Source organism: Lipotes vexillifer, unplaced genomic scaffold (assembly GCF_000442215.2).
Source record: "Lipotes vexillifer unplaced genomic scaffold, Lipotes_vexillifer_v1.1 scaffold395, whole genome shotgun sequence".
Classification (NCBI taxonomy): domain Eukaryota; kingdom Metazoa; phylum Chordata; class Mammalia; order Artiodactyla; family Lipotidae; genus Lipotes; species Lipotes vexillifer.
Window position 1 is genome coordinate 86586 of NW_006797390.1, and position 15703 is coordinate 102288.

General features: G+C 48.1%; 1 protein-coding gene across 1 annotated transcript; it reads right to left on the bottom strand.

The window, feature by feature from the left end:
• Nucleotides 1-3603: 3603 nt before the first annotated feature.
• Nucleotides 3604-8818, bottom strand: CDKN1B (cyclin dependent kinase inhibitor 1B). The gene is made up of 3 exons (XM_007469328.1): nucleotides 7759-8818; nucleotides 7088-7217; nucleotides 3604-4955 (listed from the first exon to the last, which is right to left on the bottom strand). Exons 1-2 carry the CDS (start codon nucleotides 8231-8233, stop codon nucleotides 7096-7098), a joined length of 597 nt encoding a protein of 198 aa, XP_007469390.1. The 5' UTR covers nucleotides 8234-8818; the 3' UTR covers nucleotides 3604-4955; nucleotides 7088-7095.
• Between the last annotated feature and the right edge of the window lie 6885 nt (nucleotides 8819-15703).

Consider the following 15703-nt stretch of genomic DNA (forward strand, 5'->3'; position numbering starts at 1 on the left):
CCACCCTCCTCCCTCCTGCCTTCACAAAACCAGCTACAACACCGCACCTCGGGCCGCCGAAGTAGGTTTCGCCACACGAGCTGGGGCACCGTCTTTTTTTACGAGAAAACAAGCATCCAAAGGAAAAAAAAAAAAATTCAAACTGCTCTCACGGGCCAATGGGGAAGAAGCGGGAGGGGGCGGAGCCAGCGCGCGACGGGCGGGGCGGGCGCGGGGGCTGGTACCGCAGGGGATTCGTAAAAACGCGGCGGGCGCACAGTTTGGGGTTTTTTTTTTTTTTTTTTCCTCCAAAACTAGCTAAAGCTCGAGACTCCGCCTGAAGCTGCAGCTTCTCGGATCCACCTTAAATCTTCAGTGGACTCGGCGCTGGGGTCAGGGGGTGCAGCCAATGCCAATCAAGTTTACAACCACCAGCACGGGAGGGAAAAAAGAGAGAGAAAAAAAAAAATCTTCAAGTTCTCTGGTCCGCGCACACACTCACTCGGACGCACGCATACACGCACGTCCACAAGCACACAAAAGGAAGGAGGGGGTGGGGGACAGGCGTTCGAGAGAGAAGGGGGACATGTTTGCAGAACTCTTGCTCGAGGCTCAGTACCCGTGGCCAGAGCGCTCGGGGAAGGCGCACTGGAAGCGCGGCCCGGCCCGAGCGCCATGATGGTGGCCGCGGTTCGGAGCCCATTTTCTGGAGGGGGAGCTGCAATGATGCAATCACCCGGCCCCGCGTCCCGGCTGCGCGCCCTTCTCCCTGCCTTTTCTTCACGTTCGTTTTGAGGCGCGTCGACGTTTGGCTCCCAGCACGCCTCGATTCCTTTTTATATTTTTCACTCGGGGATTCCTGCCTCCTCTGTATGTGTCCCCACGCGAGACAGGCCCAGGACGCGGATGGCCGCACGGGGACTTGAGTGTACGTGTAAATGCTACACTTTCGGTTCTGCGGGGTCTGGCTGGCGCTGACCCACCCCGCCCTACCCCCCCGCGAGCCGAGATCCAGGGGGTGCCACCAACCCCCACCTCCCCGGGGGAGGAGAGGGTCTAGCGTGACCGTGGACCCTCTGACCAAGCCCCCCGCCCAGCTCTGCTCGCAGGATTTTTACCTTAATTTTGGCCGGGAGGGAGGGGAGCGAACGTAGGGTGTGGCCCAGGTGAAAGAGATGGCAAACTTAAAAAAAAGAAATTCGAACTCTGAAAAACAGATCGCAGATCTAGACGAGCTTCTAAAACACCTTTCTTTCAATTCAAAAAAGCTTCGGAATTGCCAGTGTCTACGCTAACGAGGGTTAAGATGAAATGGCGAAGGCAGCGTTCCTCGGCAGCCCGGAAAGGTCCCGGCGCGCGGCCGGTGGGCACACCGTGGCCTGAAAGGCCGCCCGCCCCGCTCCCCTCCTGTTGATTTCCACGGTCCCCTCCGTCCCCAGTTATGCCTCTGGACCCACAGTTTCCTAGTTCTTCCCTGCCCTGGTCCCCCGCACTGGGCAGCGGGGATGCAACCGGGGGACTTGGCAGAGCGGGTGTAAGGGAGGAAGCGACCCCCGCGAGCGGCTGTGGCGCGCGGCCCGTCCTGCGCACGGCTGCGGCCCTCCTGGGCCGCCGGCGAGCAGAGAAGCCTTTCGAAATGCGCGGGGCTGCGGATCATTGGAGCCTGGGGTGGGGGTGGGAGCGGGCTGCTGCCCTGGAGGGTCCACGAATTCGGAAAGGTTCTCCCCTCCGCTCAAATCTCCCCAGCGCCCTGGAGTTGGCGGGGTACTGATGTGCAGGGTCTGATTGTGGAGAGGAATGGGGATTTTCGCTTCTTTCTTAGCCCAAAGGAGAGAGGATGAGGGAGGCAAGTTTCGGAGAAACCGCCCAGCCCAGCTGCGGGGGCCGAGGCGCAGCCGCCCTCCATGGCCTGCGGGCGCCCGGGGCGCGGGAACTGCGCGCAGCGATCCGGGCGGTGCGGGAGCCGCCAGTTGCAGACGAGGAGCTAGACTTGATAGCCTTTTCGTCCCGAGGCTCCAGGCAGCCTGACCCCGCAACTGCCGCGGCGGGCCGGCGCGGGGCTACGGGGCAGGGTGGAGAGACGACGGCGCAGTGGCCGGGGTAGCGGGGTAGGGGGTGGCTGGCGCCGGCGGCCGCATCCCCTCGGAGGGACGCCCGCGGCGGACCCTGCAGTCCGGGGTCGGGGAGAGGACGCTCCGAATCCCGGGGACACGTTTGGAGACTTGACATAGAACGCGTGAAGGACCGACACGGTGACTTTAGGGGCTGCGTTCCTGTGAACGTGCCTGGCGCGGCGAGCATCCACTTCTTCCTGGCCCAGCACTCCTAAAACGCAATCTCTAAAAATTCACATTAAAGATGGCTCTTTGGGAAAGAAACAGGGGTTATAAGCAGCAATTAGAAGAGGACTTTTCCCCCTGTTAGAGACACTTTTTAAAGTATCCTTTTTGGCTCAGTGAGAATTTATTTCATTATTTCCTGACTCTCCACTCCTTCCTCCCCGTTTTGAATTGTTTTTCTTGCTTTCAGTCTCTTCCTGAAAAACACCCTGCCTTCGTGTTTTGAATAGAATCACAAAAACACCTTTGGTCTTTAATTAAAATAATACCAACTTGGAAGATGTGGCCCAGCCACCAAAGGACCTACTTTTCCCTTCCTGGCAGTCGAAGAGACTCAACCCTGGGGGTTTTTTTGGTTTTTTTGTTTTTTGATAAGCAATTTCGGGTCAAAATAAGCTGAAATTATCTTGTTTAGAGCCCCTGTTGGGGTGCAATAAATTAAATGCAAGTATTTGAGAGAAACAGTTGAACCCAAATCCAGATTTTTGCATTTAACCATTTGCAGATTCCTAGAAAAAATAATTTTACACCTTAGCCACATTTTATGAGAATTTCAAATTGCAGGGATTATCCTAAGAAATCTGACTTTAAAATGCCGTGTTTAATTTTTTTTCTTATTTAAATAAAAAATATCTTTGCTCTGTGGATGCGGGATCCTCAAACTCTCAGATCCGGTACTCAGATTAACCAGTTTTAGGTTGTGTAGATTATAACCAGGAAATTTAGAAATTGAGGAGTTCGTGTGTGATGACCAGTTCAATTTGAGGCATACCTGTTCTACCTAAATTAGTGTGGAATGCACACCCATTTCTAAAGGACCCATATATCTGAATACTTTGGATGAGAGGTGTAGATTAGATGGTCTGAAAAATGGCTCTAATTCCTCACAACACTGCATGTGTAAATACAGAATTTAGAGAAATCACCATGTTAGTTTCATTTTCAATCCTGCAAACGTGTGATCAGTCTACGCTTATGTAACAATTTTTGGTTCTGACACATTCATATCCTAGAGACATAAATATTTGAACTAATGGAGACTTTGACCATCTTATTAATATGAAAATGTGGCCTGCCTACGTTCCACTTCTGAAGCTTTGTCCACCCATACAGAACTCAGTGGAAAAGAGTGACTACTACATTCGGACCTACATAAACATCATCTGAGTGGTGGGCCTGATCATCTAGGTGTTTGCCACTTCATATTCTATTTGTGGAAATATGACTACAAAGCTAGGTCAAATACCTCAAGCTTACTAATAAGGTACATTGCATACAGTTCAAGTCAACAAATAGCTATGGAAGTTTTCTTTATTGACTACTTGATGTGTAACAATAATTGGCATCTTTTTCACACATTACAAAAAATTATACCTGGCTCAGTATGCAACCTTTTAAGCACAGCCATATTATTTAAAAGAAGAAGGGGGAAAACCTAGTCTACCCAATACAGCATTTACAAATGCACAAAACATGCCGCTTTGGCTTGTATATTGTCTAGATTAAAAAAAAAAATCTCTTTTTAACATAAATAAGTTAGTATAATTTTCAGTGTCTTTACAGAGTTATGTACACAGGTACACTTCAAATGGTTTTGTTTCATACACATACACAGGCAGTGTAAAAATACTGTTTAAAGATGTAGTATCCATTTCACCTATCCACGGGTGCTTTTCTCCATACGCACTTTCCTTTAAAAACACCACTTTCCTCTGGGCAAATTAACAAATAGAATGAGAAGCTGTAAATTAAACATTATTTCATTATTTTTTATGTCAAGTTACTTATAGATCTTTAAAAATATCCAAGGATTTAGAATTATTTTGACTGTGTCTACACACCCTGAAGTGAAAAGAAAATTAAGAAATTTTCTCAACAAATCTGATAAAAATTAAATGGTCAATTCTGAGCATTCAGAACTCCCCCCATACATGCCAGATTTTTGCCCAGGGGTACCTGGAGTGATTACCAAACAGCTGAATACTTTAACTGGCAAATTCCAATTTTAAGGGAGACTGGGGAAGCCGGGGAGCACTGAGTAGAGTTTTGTTTAAAAAAAAAAAAAAAGCCATTTGCTGCTACATAACGGAATCATCTGAGCTCCTAAATGAGAAAAAGCTTCATGTAAAAATAAGTATCAATTATCTGCAGCCAGTGTTCAAATTTGGGTGATTTTTTAAATGAATTATCAGTTCTCACTGAAAGGGACATTACATCTTTAAAGAAAACAAAACCTTCCCCTCAAACTGCTTCTCTTAGTGCAAGTCAAATATTTCTCTCCTTGCTCTAAATCAAAGCAAGCTCTTCATACCCCCCCATGCCAATTCCTCAGCCCCACCCTGCCCTCCCTTCCCCAAAGTTTATGTGCTACATAAAAAGTAAAAACTATATACACAGGTAGTACAATGAAGCAAATAAGGAAAAACCTAATTGCACAATGCTACATCCAATGCTTTTAGAGGCAGATGATTTAAGAGTGCCTAAAAGTTTAGTGTTATTGGGTTGTTGCTGTTCAGTGCTTATAAGGGATGTCCACTCTGTGGAGTCAGCGATATGTATTCAAAATGTTTAATTTATATCTTCCTTGCTTCATCAAGCAGTGATGTATCGGATAAACAAGGAAACATACTCTCAATTCTGCAAAAGAAACAAGAAGAAAGAATTAGAAGAAAAGCACGAGAACAACATTGCCAATATATTACAGGAATTATTTTGTTACTGTCTTTGTTGGGAAATACCTGAGCAATAGCAAAGAGAGAACGTGCTAAAAGTTGGTGCTGAGAGTCAACTCCATCCAACATTTCCTTCATTGGATTTTTACTCTCCCCTGCACTGTGGACTTTTGTCTAGAGCAGTGGTTCTCAACAGTGGGTAATTCTGCCTCCCCCTCCACCCCCGGGGGACATTTGGCAATGTTTGGAGACATTTTTGGTTGTCACACTGGGTGGGGAGGGGGTGCTACCGGCATCTGCTGGGAGAGGTCAGGGATGCTGCCAAAACATTCTACAATGCGCAGGACCGCCTCCCATGACAAAGAATTATTCGGCCCCAAATGTCAACAGTACAGAGGTTGAGAAACCCTGGTCTAGAGAATCGGGGGTCAAAGATAGTGAGAAAGGACAGACACAGGAAAATTCAGAAAGTGTAACACTTAAGAGTAGCAGAATTTTCTAAGTTTGAAAAATAACTGGATATCACACTTTAAGACTATCCAAAGAAAATTCTATTCATTTTTTTTCTCAAAATATTTTAGTCTTAGTCATATGTAGAATATACACACGAATGCTTATGAATAGGTCCTTACTACTATTTCCTGTATTCTCTGAACTGGCAATATTTACTAACAAATGCTTCTCTGTGTGTGAGAATGGGGCCAGATCAAAATCCAGTAGGTCTGATTTGCTGTGGCTCATCTGATGAGCTAGGCCACAAGTCACAAACCAACAAGAGCTGCAGGTGGTAAGGTTGCTTCAGAAAATTTTTTCAACCTATTTACCCACTTCATATATAAGCTGTGATGGAGAAGTTCCATAGCTCCGTTTTGTATAAGCTCTGAAAAATATGCATGTAATGAAATCCTATATATGACACTGATTTTAAAATACAACAAACTTGAACCCCACCTTCACCCCTTTTTCTTAATGTTTAATTTTTATAGATGAGGATTTTAAAAGTTAATATCAACATCTCTTAGGGTCTCTTTATATGCTAGGCTATGAGGGTGTTTTGGAAAAAAAAAAAGAGAACACGGTCGTTGTCTGTAAGACGTTTACAAGCTATTAATACATGTAGTTTGATCATTATGGAGACCAATCCACGTAAAGCTGGGGGCTGAATTATTCAAATTAGCTTTTCATGTTGATCATATTTTAGTAGATGGCAAAAATCTCCACTTCCCTTGTTTGTGGTACACCTACCCCTGTCAGCCCTGATATCTACTATCCATTTCCCCTACAAGTATCTAAATTCCCCTGTTATAGCACGATTGGCATACACATGCTGACGTGTTCCTGGACTGCTTACTCTGGCAGTTACTTTAACTTTTGCTTTGCAACTTCAGTGTTATCAGAAATTCCGTCGGAACCTTAGGATTTTTGAGCCTTCCATTTTGGTTTTTTTTAATACACACGTTCCTTCTCCATCCCCCAAACTTATCAGAAGACAGGGAAAGTGAGAGTTTGTGAAAATGATAAAAACTAAAGGAAGCCACATACCTCTCTTGTCACATTTCTAACCATTTGAACAACCAGCTATGAGCCATTTGTGCCTCACTTTTCCCTCAAAGTTTGAATTAAATCATTTATTTGAATTAAATCATTTTTCCATGTATGGCTCAAAATCTGAGTCAACCTGGTCTTCTGGGAGATGAATTCTCATGAAGTGGGATGGAGGCAGACCCCCGCTCTTGTTCAGATGGAAAAAGAACCTATTGTTCCCAACATGTTTTGATGGGACTCTCGGAGAACTGACCTTCCTCCCCACAGGGCCTTGGTTACAAGTACTTGCCTGGGACCCTTACTCTAATCATTTGGTACTTCAAAGGAAAATGATCTCAGGACGTAGAAACTGGAAAGAATTACAGCACCTCCACACTAATTCTCAGTCTTCCCCATTCCTACTTTTTTTGACCTCCAAAATATAAACCAAACAAAAACCCACAAGCTCTAATCTGCCAGCCACCACTGAGATCGGGTTATCCTGGGGCTTGAAAGCCCACGGGTTCCTGCAGCCCAATTCGGGGGTCACTTCTTTGCTCGTAATCAACCCACCGAGTACTTTACGTTTGACGCCTTCTGAGGCCCGGCTTCTTGGGCGTCTGCTCCACTGAACCCGCGTTCGGGGAACCGTCTGAAACATTTTCTTCTGTTCTGTTTGCTCTTTTGTTTTGAGAAGAGGAATCTAAGGGCAGGAGGGAATTTTAAAAAGAACACACACAAACAATCTTTATTAGAAAAAACAATGGGTGACAGAAGTGGACCCAAGAATCAGGGGACGAAAAACCCACCACCTACACCCACAATCCTGGATCCGTCATTCCCAGTGGCCTTTAAGGGCACAAAATGAGGTTGTTTTCACATAACAGAAAGTATATTCTACGCCCCCAAAGCTCTCTCTCCAAAGCGAAGAGGGAGGCCGTTGATAAACATCCCAACGTTGTCACATACCTACCGCTGGCGAGCGGGGAGGAGCCGCGATGTTTTCAGTTAGAAAAATTACGAGATAACACAGTCTCAGGCTTCTGACTTAAAAGTCATAAACAGACATGCAGTCGGCTAAATAAACAGCATTCAAAACCTAAGATTAAGAAAGTGCGCTCCCCCAGAGCTAAATCAAAATGCGCTGAAAACAAAATTGAGGTTAAAGACCCTCAGGCAGGCAAAGCAGTGCCGCTAACACAGACACACAGAAAGACATTTCACTCATTTGAAAGGGTCATTACCGTCTGTGGCAGGTCGCTTCCTTATCCCAGTGCACTGCTCCGCTAACCCCGTCTGGCTGTCCGGGGCATCAGTCTTCTGGTCTACCAAATGCGTGTCCTCTGAGTTTGCCTGAGACCCAATTAAAGGCACCGCCTGGCGGGTCCCGCTGACATCCTGGCCCTCCTGCGCCGGCACCTTGCAGGCGCCTTTGGGTGGCCGCGGGGGTCTGTAGTAGAACTCGGGCAAGTTGCCCTTTTCCACCTCTTGCCACTCGTATTTGCCCTCCAAGGGCTTGTGATTCTGAAAATCAAAATTCCACTTGCGCTGGCTGGCCTCTTCCATGTCTCTACAGTGCTTCTCCAAGTCCCGGGTTAACTCTTCGTGATTGACCGGGCCGAAGAGGTTTCTGCAGGCCGAGGGCTTGGGGTACTCCGCCTGTCTGGCGTCCATCCGCTCCAAGCTCGGGCTCCCGTTAGACACTCGCACGTTTGACATCTTCCTCCCCAGGCTCGGCGACCGCCTCTCTTGCGCTCTCGCAAAACAAAACGAACAAAACAAGACGCCCCGACCCAGCCCGAGCCCCTCTTATAAGCCCTGCGACTGCCCTCCGAGCCAAGAGAAACAAACACGGACGAGTAAGTGCCCGAGCGTCAGGAGCGCGCGGGGCTGGGGGAGGGGGCGAGGGGCAGCCCCGGCCAGGCAGCCCCGAGTCCCCGCCGATCAAGTGGACTGGCGAGCGGGAGGCGGGGAGGGGAGGGGAGAGGAGCGCAGCGGAGAGAGGAGGGGGCAGAGCCAGTCCGAGTCCGGGCAGCTGCGAGCCCGCGGGTCCCGCCGACCGAGCGCCTCTCCAAACCTTGCCGGCGTCGGAGTCGCGGAGCGGCGAGAGAGTGGGGACAGGGGACGGGGAGAAAAACACCCCGAAAAGACGAGCCCCCTTTTTTTAGTTGCCCAATATGGCGGTGGAAGGGAGGCTGACGAAGAAGAAGATGATTGACACCGCAAGTCTATTTAAACAGAGGAGGAGATCATTGGTCGCGGCGCCGGGAGCCGCCCCGCCGAGGCTGGCGAGCGCGGCCTTAAGGTGGCCCCGGGGCGGCCGCGGCGCCTCCCCGCCTCCCGAGCGCGCCGCCGCTGAGCGCGCGCCCGGGAGATGGGCTGGTCGCGTGACTGCTGGAGGCGCACGGCTGCCAGCAAACCTGCTCCGGCTGGCCTCGGAGAAATTAAAAATAAGACAAACAAGCTCGCCAAACGGCCGGGGAGCCGGGGAGGGGCCTGTGCGGCGGGGCCGGCGGGGCGGCGGGTTCTGGTCCCGGCGCTGCGCGGGCCGGCGCGCGGCTGCTCCGGAGCCCCGACCTCCCGCTCCTCGCCCGGGAAAGCTGGGGAGCTCGAAGGTTGCCGGCAGCTGGTTGTGCGCCTCGCCGGCGATCTTGTTTTCCCCGCACTCGCCCAGCGGGGGATGGGGGCGGGGGCGGGCAGCTGGGGGCCGGAGGCGGACGGTGGGGGCTCGGACCCCAGCTGAGCTCTCCCCCGGGGTCCCAGCCGCTCGCACGGCGGGGGAGGCGGGGAGCCCCTCGGCCTGGGTGCCTTACTTAGGTGGGGGTGAGCAGTGGTTAGCTCACCCTTAACCTAGAAGTCTGTGCTAGTCCAGCGTGGGGCAGGGGGCTTAGGGGAGAAGCCACGGCGAACGGCTTTCTATAAATTAGCCTGGAAGAGACGCAGCACTTATAATGTATTCTGAGCCCAAGCTCTCCCTCAGTAAAAAATAAGAAAGGATTTCCAGATCAAAAAGTCGACTGGTCTCCCAAGTCCCCAATAAGCTTTGTAACTGTCTCAGACACATTTAGTTTAAAAAAAGAGAGATTACACCCCTGGCCCAGGTTCTTGCTTCCCAGTCACAGTTAAGGCCACTGACACGGGCTGCGTGTGGGAACTCGTCTCTCTTCTTTGTATTTTTCAATTCTTTGCCGGGTTGTAGCAGTTTCCTCAACCTGAGTCCCGCCGCCAAATACAACAGTTGCTTCCTTCCTCCACCTTTCTCTCCCACCAGACTCACTTCTCGGAACCCACCCAGAACACCATTCAGATGCAAGTGACGCCTTTAGAGGGCTGCAGGTCGTCGAAGAGTGAAAGTAACCGGAAAGTCCGGATTGTGAAGTGATGTATAAAACCACCACCACCGTGTTCTCACGTCTGATATGATTACTTGGGCATTTCTCTGCTCCCCTTTGCAACTTGAAATTTACCTAAGCAATATGATCTTGAGCAAGGTGATGGACGTTAAAACAGGATGGACAGGGCTGTCATATCTGAAACAGAGCTCACAGTCATTAACTGTCTCCCCCCAACCCCCGTATGTGATCTTGGTCTGGGTCAAAGTTACACATTTTACTGGAAACTAATCTCCAGTTCTAACAGTACACAACGGCAATTGTACACAACAGTTTTCTTGGGCGTCTATGCTACAAATGAGTTTGACTTTTAACTTGTTTTCTTAACCATGTATTATTCGTCCACTTTGTGTCCCTGCCTTGCTTCATACACTCCAGAATGTAAGAGCTGGGAGGGACCTTGGAGTTCAACCCTCTCTTTTTTACCACTGAGGAAATAGAGACCGAGAGGATTCCTGTCCAGGGACACATAACCAGTTGGTAGCAGACTACAGGCAGGTCTCCTGACTCTAAAGCTGGTTCATTTTCTGTTCCTTTCCCTCCTGATGACCCCAGCTGGTTTGGGTTTTCGTCTGGATTCGCCTATGTCCCTCTCCTACAAATGATTCAAAATGGCTCCTTCTCATGACCTGGGCTGCCTGCAGATGTTTCCTTGACGCGGCCTGTGGTCCCTGATATTTTAATACAGCTGTCACTGGCCTTTGGTATGACCTTGGCACTAATTTGACTAAAATGCAGATGCCAAAAGGGCAGGGTGAGACCCAGAGAGCAGTGAGGGAGGCAGTGCCCAAAAGTTGTTTCAAGGTCGGGACTTCCTACCTGACTGACAGAAAATATTTCACCTGGGATCAAAGTAAAAGGTCTCATCTTCTTTATTTTTTTACATTGAATGCCCCACTTAGTTTGCTGAGTTGGAGAAGGGGTAGAGGGACAGGAAAATTAGGGTAGGTCTCAATACCATAATTTATACCCTATTCCTGAAATTAGATCACTTGTTGAAATTTTTACACAATTGCTAGACTACACCGGAATTCTATATTATATATAAGCATCAATGCAGATGCATAAATACACAAACTACCACATATATGTAAATGGGGATATTCTAGAGTACTGCACCTTGCCACAGATGTTTGATTTTGTTCGTGGAATTAATATCTCACAGAAAAGTTAAAAATGAATACTTCTATCCCCTGCACACCCTATTTCTTCAACTACTATGTAGGACCACCATTTTGTCGCTTTGTTAATCTTGAAAAGTAAACGAGTCACAGTCACGCCACCTTAAGACGTCTGACTGCCAGCAGAAAGGCTGTGCTTACTCCGACCTTGCTATGATCTAAAGTGTTTTGTTTACAGTCAAGGCACCGGAGATCTGCACAGCAAATAATGAGAAGGCAGGCGTCTGCTGTAGTAGCGACGAAGCGTGAAAAAATACTATGGAGTCCCCGGGGGAAGAGGGAACTGGGAGCTCAGAGCGCCATCCTCCTGCGGAAAGTAGGCGGCGGCTTTAAAAGACTGAGAGGGGGAGAAGAATTTCCAATAAACAGCGTAAAGGCGGAGCCTGGGGAGAGGACAGAAAGTTCCACTGGCACTGCTCTAAAAAGGGCTCTGCTGGCCCAAGACCCAGAATCTAGTCCTGGGTGATGTTTTTGCTGTCATTTTCACTCCCGGTATTTTCTCCTTAGAGCTGAGAAGCGTCCCATAAGCCACCCAAGATTGCGTGTCCTTCACCAGCTGAGGAGAGAGAGGAAGACCAAAATAACTTAAAAGAAAACACCTGTGTGGTAGCCAAGCGTCCCGGCGGGGCGGCAGAGCAAGCTCGCCTCCCAGGTGTGGTCCGTGGTCCTCGCAGGGGGGAAGTCAGGCAGCCCCAAATTTCTGCGAAGGCGCAGGTTTCCTTGCTCTGTTGCCCCTCCCACCACAAGCACACAATTTTAATCTTTCCTCCAGGATGTTTATGGTGAGGCAACGTTAACTGAATTTCACTATCCTTCTAAACCGACATATTTTTAGAGTTTGGCAATTTCACATTCGTCTGTTTCTGACACTTTTCATTCAATTTAATAAATATTTATTGAGCATCTTCTATTAATTTGCTTATTCTTTATTTCAACAAATATTTGTTGAGTGCCTTTGATATCCGAGACCCTGGGGATACAGAAGTAAACAAACAGATTTAAACTAGGATGAGGTTTACACTCTAGTAGGGGGAGAGGAGACAGATGATACACAGTAATACATGAGTGAAATATATACACTGTATAAGGAGGTGATACATGCTATGGAGAAACAACAAGCAAGGGAGGGAGAAAGAGAGTGTCGTGAGGTCCCAGTGGGACTAGAGTGGTCGGGGAAGGCTTCATTGAGGAAGTGGCCTTGGAGAGATGCCCCGAGGACTCAAGAGAGAGCAGCCATGCAGATATCGGGGGAGAGTGTCCCGATAAAGGGAACAGCAAACACAAAAGCTCTGAAGTGTGGTCTTGTGTGATGTGTTCAAGGAATATCGAGGAGCAAGGGGAGAGTAGCAGCTGGAACATCTGCTCATACAAGGCCATGCAGGCCTCTGGAGGGTTTTTATCAATGACTGAGTGATAGGGGAAGCCACTGAAGCATTAGGAGGTTCTAAGCAGTGGAATGATGTGCTCTTACCATGTGTAAGGTATTCCCCTAGGCGGTATTCTCAGCAGCCTAAGGATGAGAATTCACAGTCCCTGCCTTTAGGGAGTATACCTCCTAGGTGGGGAGACCACCATGTGCACAAAAACTCCAGAGACAGAAAGCAAAACCTGGAAGAATGCAGTCCAAAGATAGAGTACAAAGGAGGGAGAAAGAGGAAGCCTTCAAGGAGGTGATATGAGTCAGGTCTTGAAGAATGAGAAAAATGTCAAGAAGATTGTAAAGATGTATTGGCAGGGGTGTTAATTGGCGGATGGGATCAGACAGTGGCAGGTGTAGGGATGACATGCTAAAAAAATAAATGGTTTATTCAGTAAGCAATGGAGCATTTGGTGAAAAGAATATCGTGATCACTGTCCAAACTTGTCTCCTGACCCGGAGCAAGCCTGGGCCCTGAGAGACAGTGTCTAGGGACAGAGCTGAATGAAAGCTGGGTGGACCATCCCATTATGGTCTTAACCCAAAGGGAGCTGGTTGTTGGACAGAGTACGGGTGTGAGGCAAGAGGGTAGAAGCATGAGCCACGAGACCACAATAAGAGGGTTTGGAACAGAGAATAGGAGGCTGTCTTGTGTGAGCTACTGAGCTATGAAGGCACAGCTGCAGATGCTTTGTATGTGGTGCGCACAGCCTTGACGGGAAGCGGAGGCAACGTAAGAAGCCCACGCCGTCTTGGACAATCAGATGTTTGTGTTGGGTAGTGGTAGAGGATGGGTGTGATGAGCCTGGAGGGGCTGTGACACAGGGAGGTGACTTTGCAGCCTGATTGCAGTTGCTCAAGCAAGAGATACAATGGCCTTAAGCTGTACTGCAGAGGAGGGAATGGAAAACTAGGGATGAATGTGTGCTTGCTTAGGTAGTCAGAACAGATACAGGGGCTGGAGAAAGATGGAGAAATGGAGGATGGCTTTAAGGACTCACGCTTGGGTATTTGAGAGAATAATGCCATTAATTAAGAGAAGTAACACAGAGAGATGATGTCATAGAGGATGTTAGTTGTCCACCAAATTCCATTCTCAGCTTCTTCCTCAGTATCAGAATTGTAACTGGGCAAACAGCTGCGCAGCTACCCTAAATTTCCCAGCCTCCTTTACAGTTGGATGTGGCCTGGTGCTAGGTATTTTCCAACAGAATGTAAGCAAAAGCGATATGTGTCTTTCAGGCCTAGTGCATAAAACCTATCAGATGACTCCTTCCCTTCTGCTTCTCTCTTCCCCCTCCCATGGACTGTAAAGGTGAATATTACTGTGACCTTGAAAGCCACATGTTGAAGGTGATAAGGCCACCATCAACCTGAGTCCCTGATCTGACCCAAGAGAAAAAATGAATTTCTATTTTGTTAAACTGTGATATTTTGGAGGTCCATTTGTTATAACATTTTATAGTCAATCCGAACTAATACAGAGGGAAAAGTTTGGGACATAGGGAATAGGGAAGATTAAGAATTTGATTTGATGCAGACAGTATGTGCATTGAAATTAACTGGATCCCTGAGGAAAAAAAGAATAAGAGGTTATGTTCCTTAAGAGGGCAACTGAGACAATTTTGGAGACATGAATCTGACACATAATGTGAAAGGATGCTATGGTTGGCGGGGCTCTCTGAGAGCTGTCCATATTTACAAATGTGCCAGTAATCGTATGGCCAGATCAGATCCTGAGTAGATTAAAGCTTTCAAAAGTGTGGAAATAAGGATGTGTGTGGTGTTCTCAATATTTTTCATCACACCTGAGCTGTGTAACACTCATTGTTTCTTCATTGTCCCACCCTCCCTTCTCAGAAAGTCTGCTCCCTTAGGCTCTTCTGCCGAGAGATTATATCCCATTGTTCCCATTCTCTAGATTTCTTTTTTTTTTTTTTTTTGCCAAGCCACGTGGCTTGCAGGATCTCAGTTCCCAGACTAGGGATTGAACCCGGGCCACAGCACTGAAAGCCCAGAATCCTAACAACTAGGCCACCAGGGAACTCCCCCGATTCTCTTTCTGAAGGTGACCAGAGGAGGGGTGAGGCAGGCTGTATCTATCTGACCCGAATTTGGCCAACCAAATTCTCTCTCCTGAAAATTTGAAACCAGGTCTCAGAAACTTCAATTAGTAAACTGTAAATTAGAGATTAATAAGGTAATGTAGATTTGGAATTCAAAGAGCAGTTTTAAGAAAGCTATCTTTGGCACATGTGTGATGGAGATGCAGATTAAGATTGCCTGCAGTGTCAGAAGAAAGAAAGGGACATTCAAAGAGGAGCAGAGGGGCTTCCCTGGTGGCGCAGTGGTTGGGAGTCCGCCTGCCGATGCGGGGGACGCGGGTTCGTGCCTCCGTCCGGGAGGATCCCGCATGCCGCGGAGCGGCTGGGCCCGTGAGCCGTGGCCGCTGGGCCTGCGCGTCCGGAGCCTGTGCTCCGCGGCGGGAGAGGCCACAGCAGTGAGAGGCCCGCGTACCGCAAAAAACAAAAGAGGGGCAGAGAAGAGAGACCACGGGTTTTAGAAAGACAGATAACACTTAGCACCCCCCAAACTCCCCAGTTTCTGGATCCTGCAGCCCAGGAGGTCCAACTCCCTGGATTTCAGTTCTGTGGGACAGCCTGTGTTTGTAAAACAATTCCTCTCGTTTCGCTCCAAGCTAGTTTGTTACTGGTTTCTATTAGAACCCAAGACATCCCTGATTAACACAATACTTTACATACTTGAAAGCAGCTTATCTGGTGTCATCACATTTGACCCTCATAAGACCACCGTTTCGAGACGAATGCTATCATCCTCTCTTGCAGATGAGGTCCTGAGATAGAGAAGACTGAGTGCTCCAAAGCCACAAAAAAGAACAGACAAGGCGCTAGGACCAGTATGCCTGCTCTTCGGAAGCTGAGTCCACAGTCCACTGTGATGACTCTTGAAGATGTAATGACTTGGTGGGTTTCTAGATTTTATCACTGAGGCTCATTGGCTTAAATTACCTACAGTGCACTATTCATAAAAAGAAGGTTCTGGGGAAAATGAGATTCAAATTCCTAAAAAGAAAAATAGCATCTTCGAAAGAAACTGGACTCAGAAAGGGTTTGAAACTGATCCAGTGGGGTCAGACTTTAAAGAAAAAATGCATCAGGCAATTTTAATTAGAGAAAAA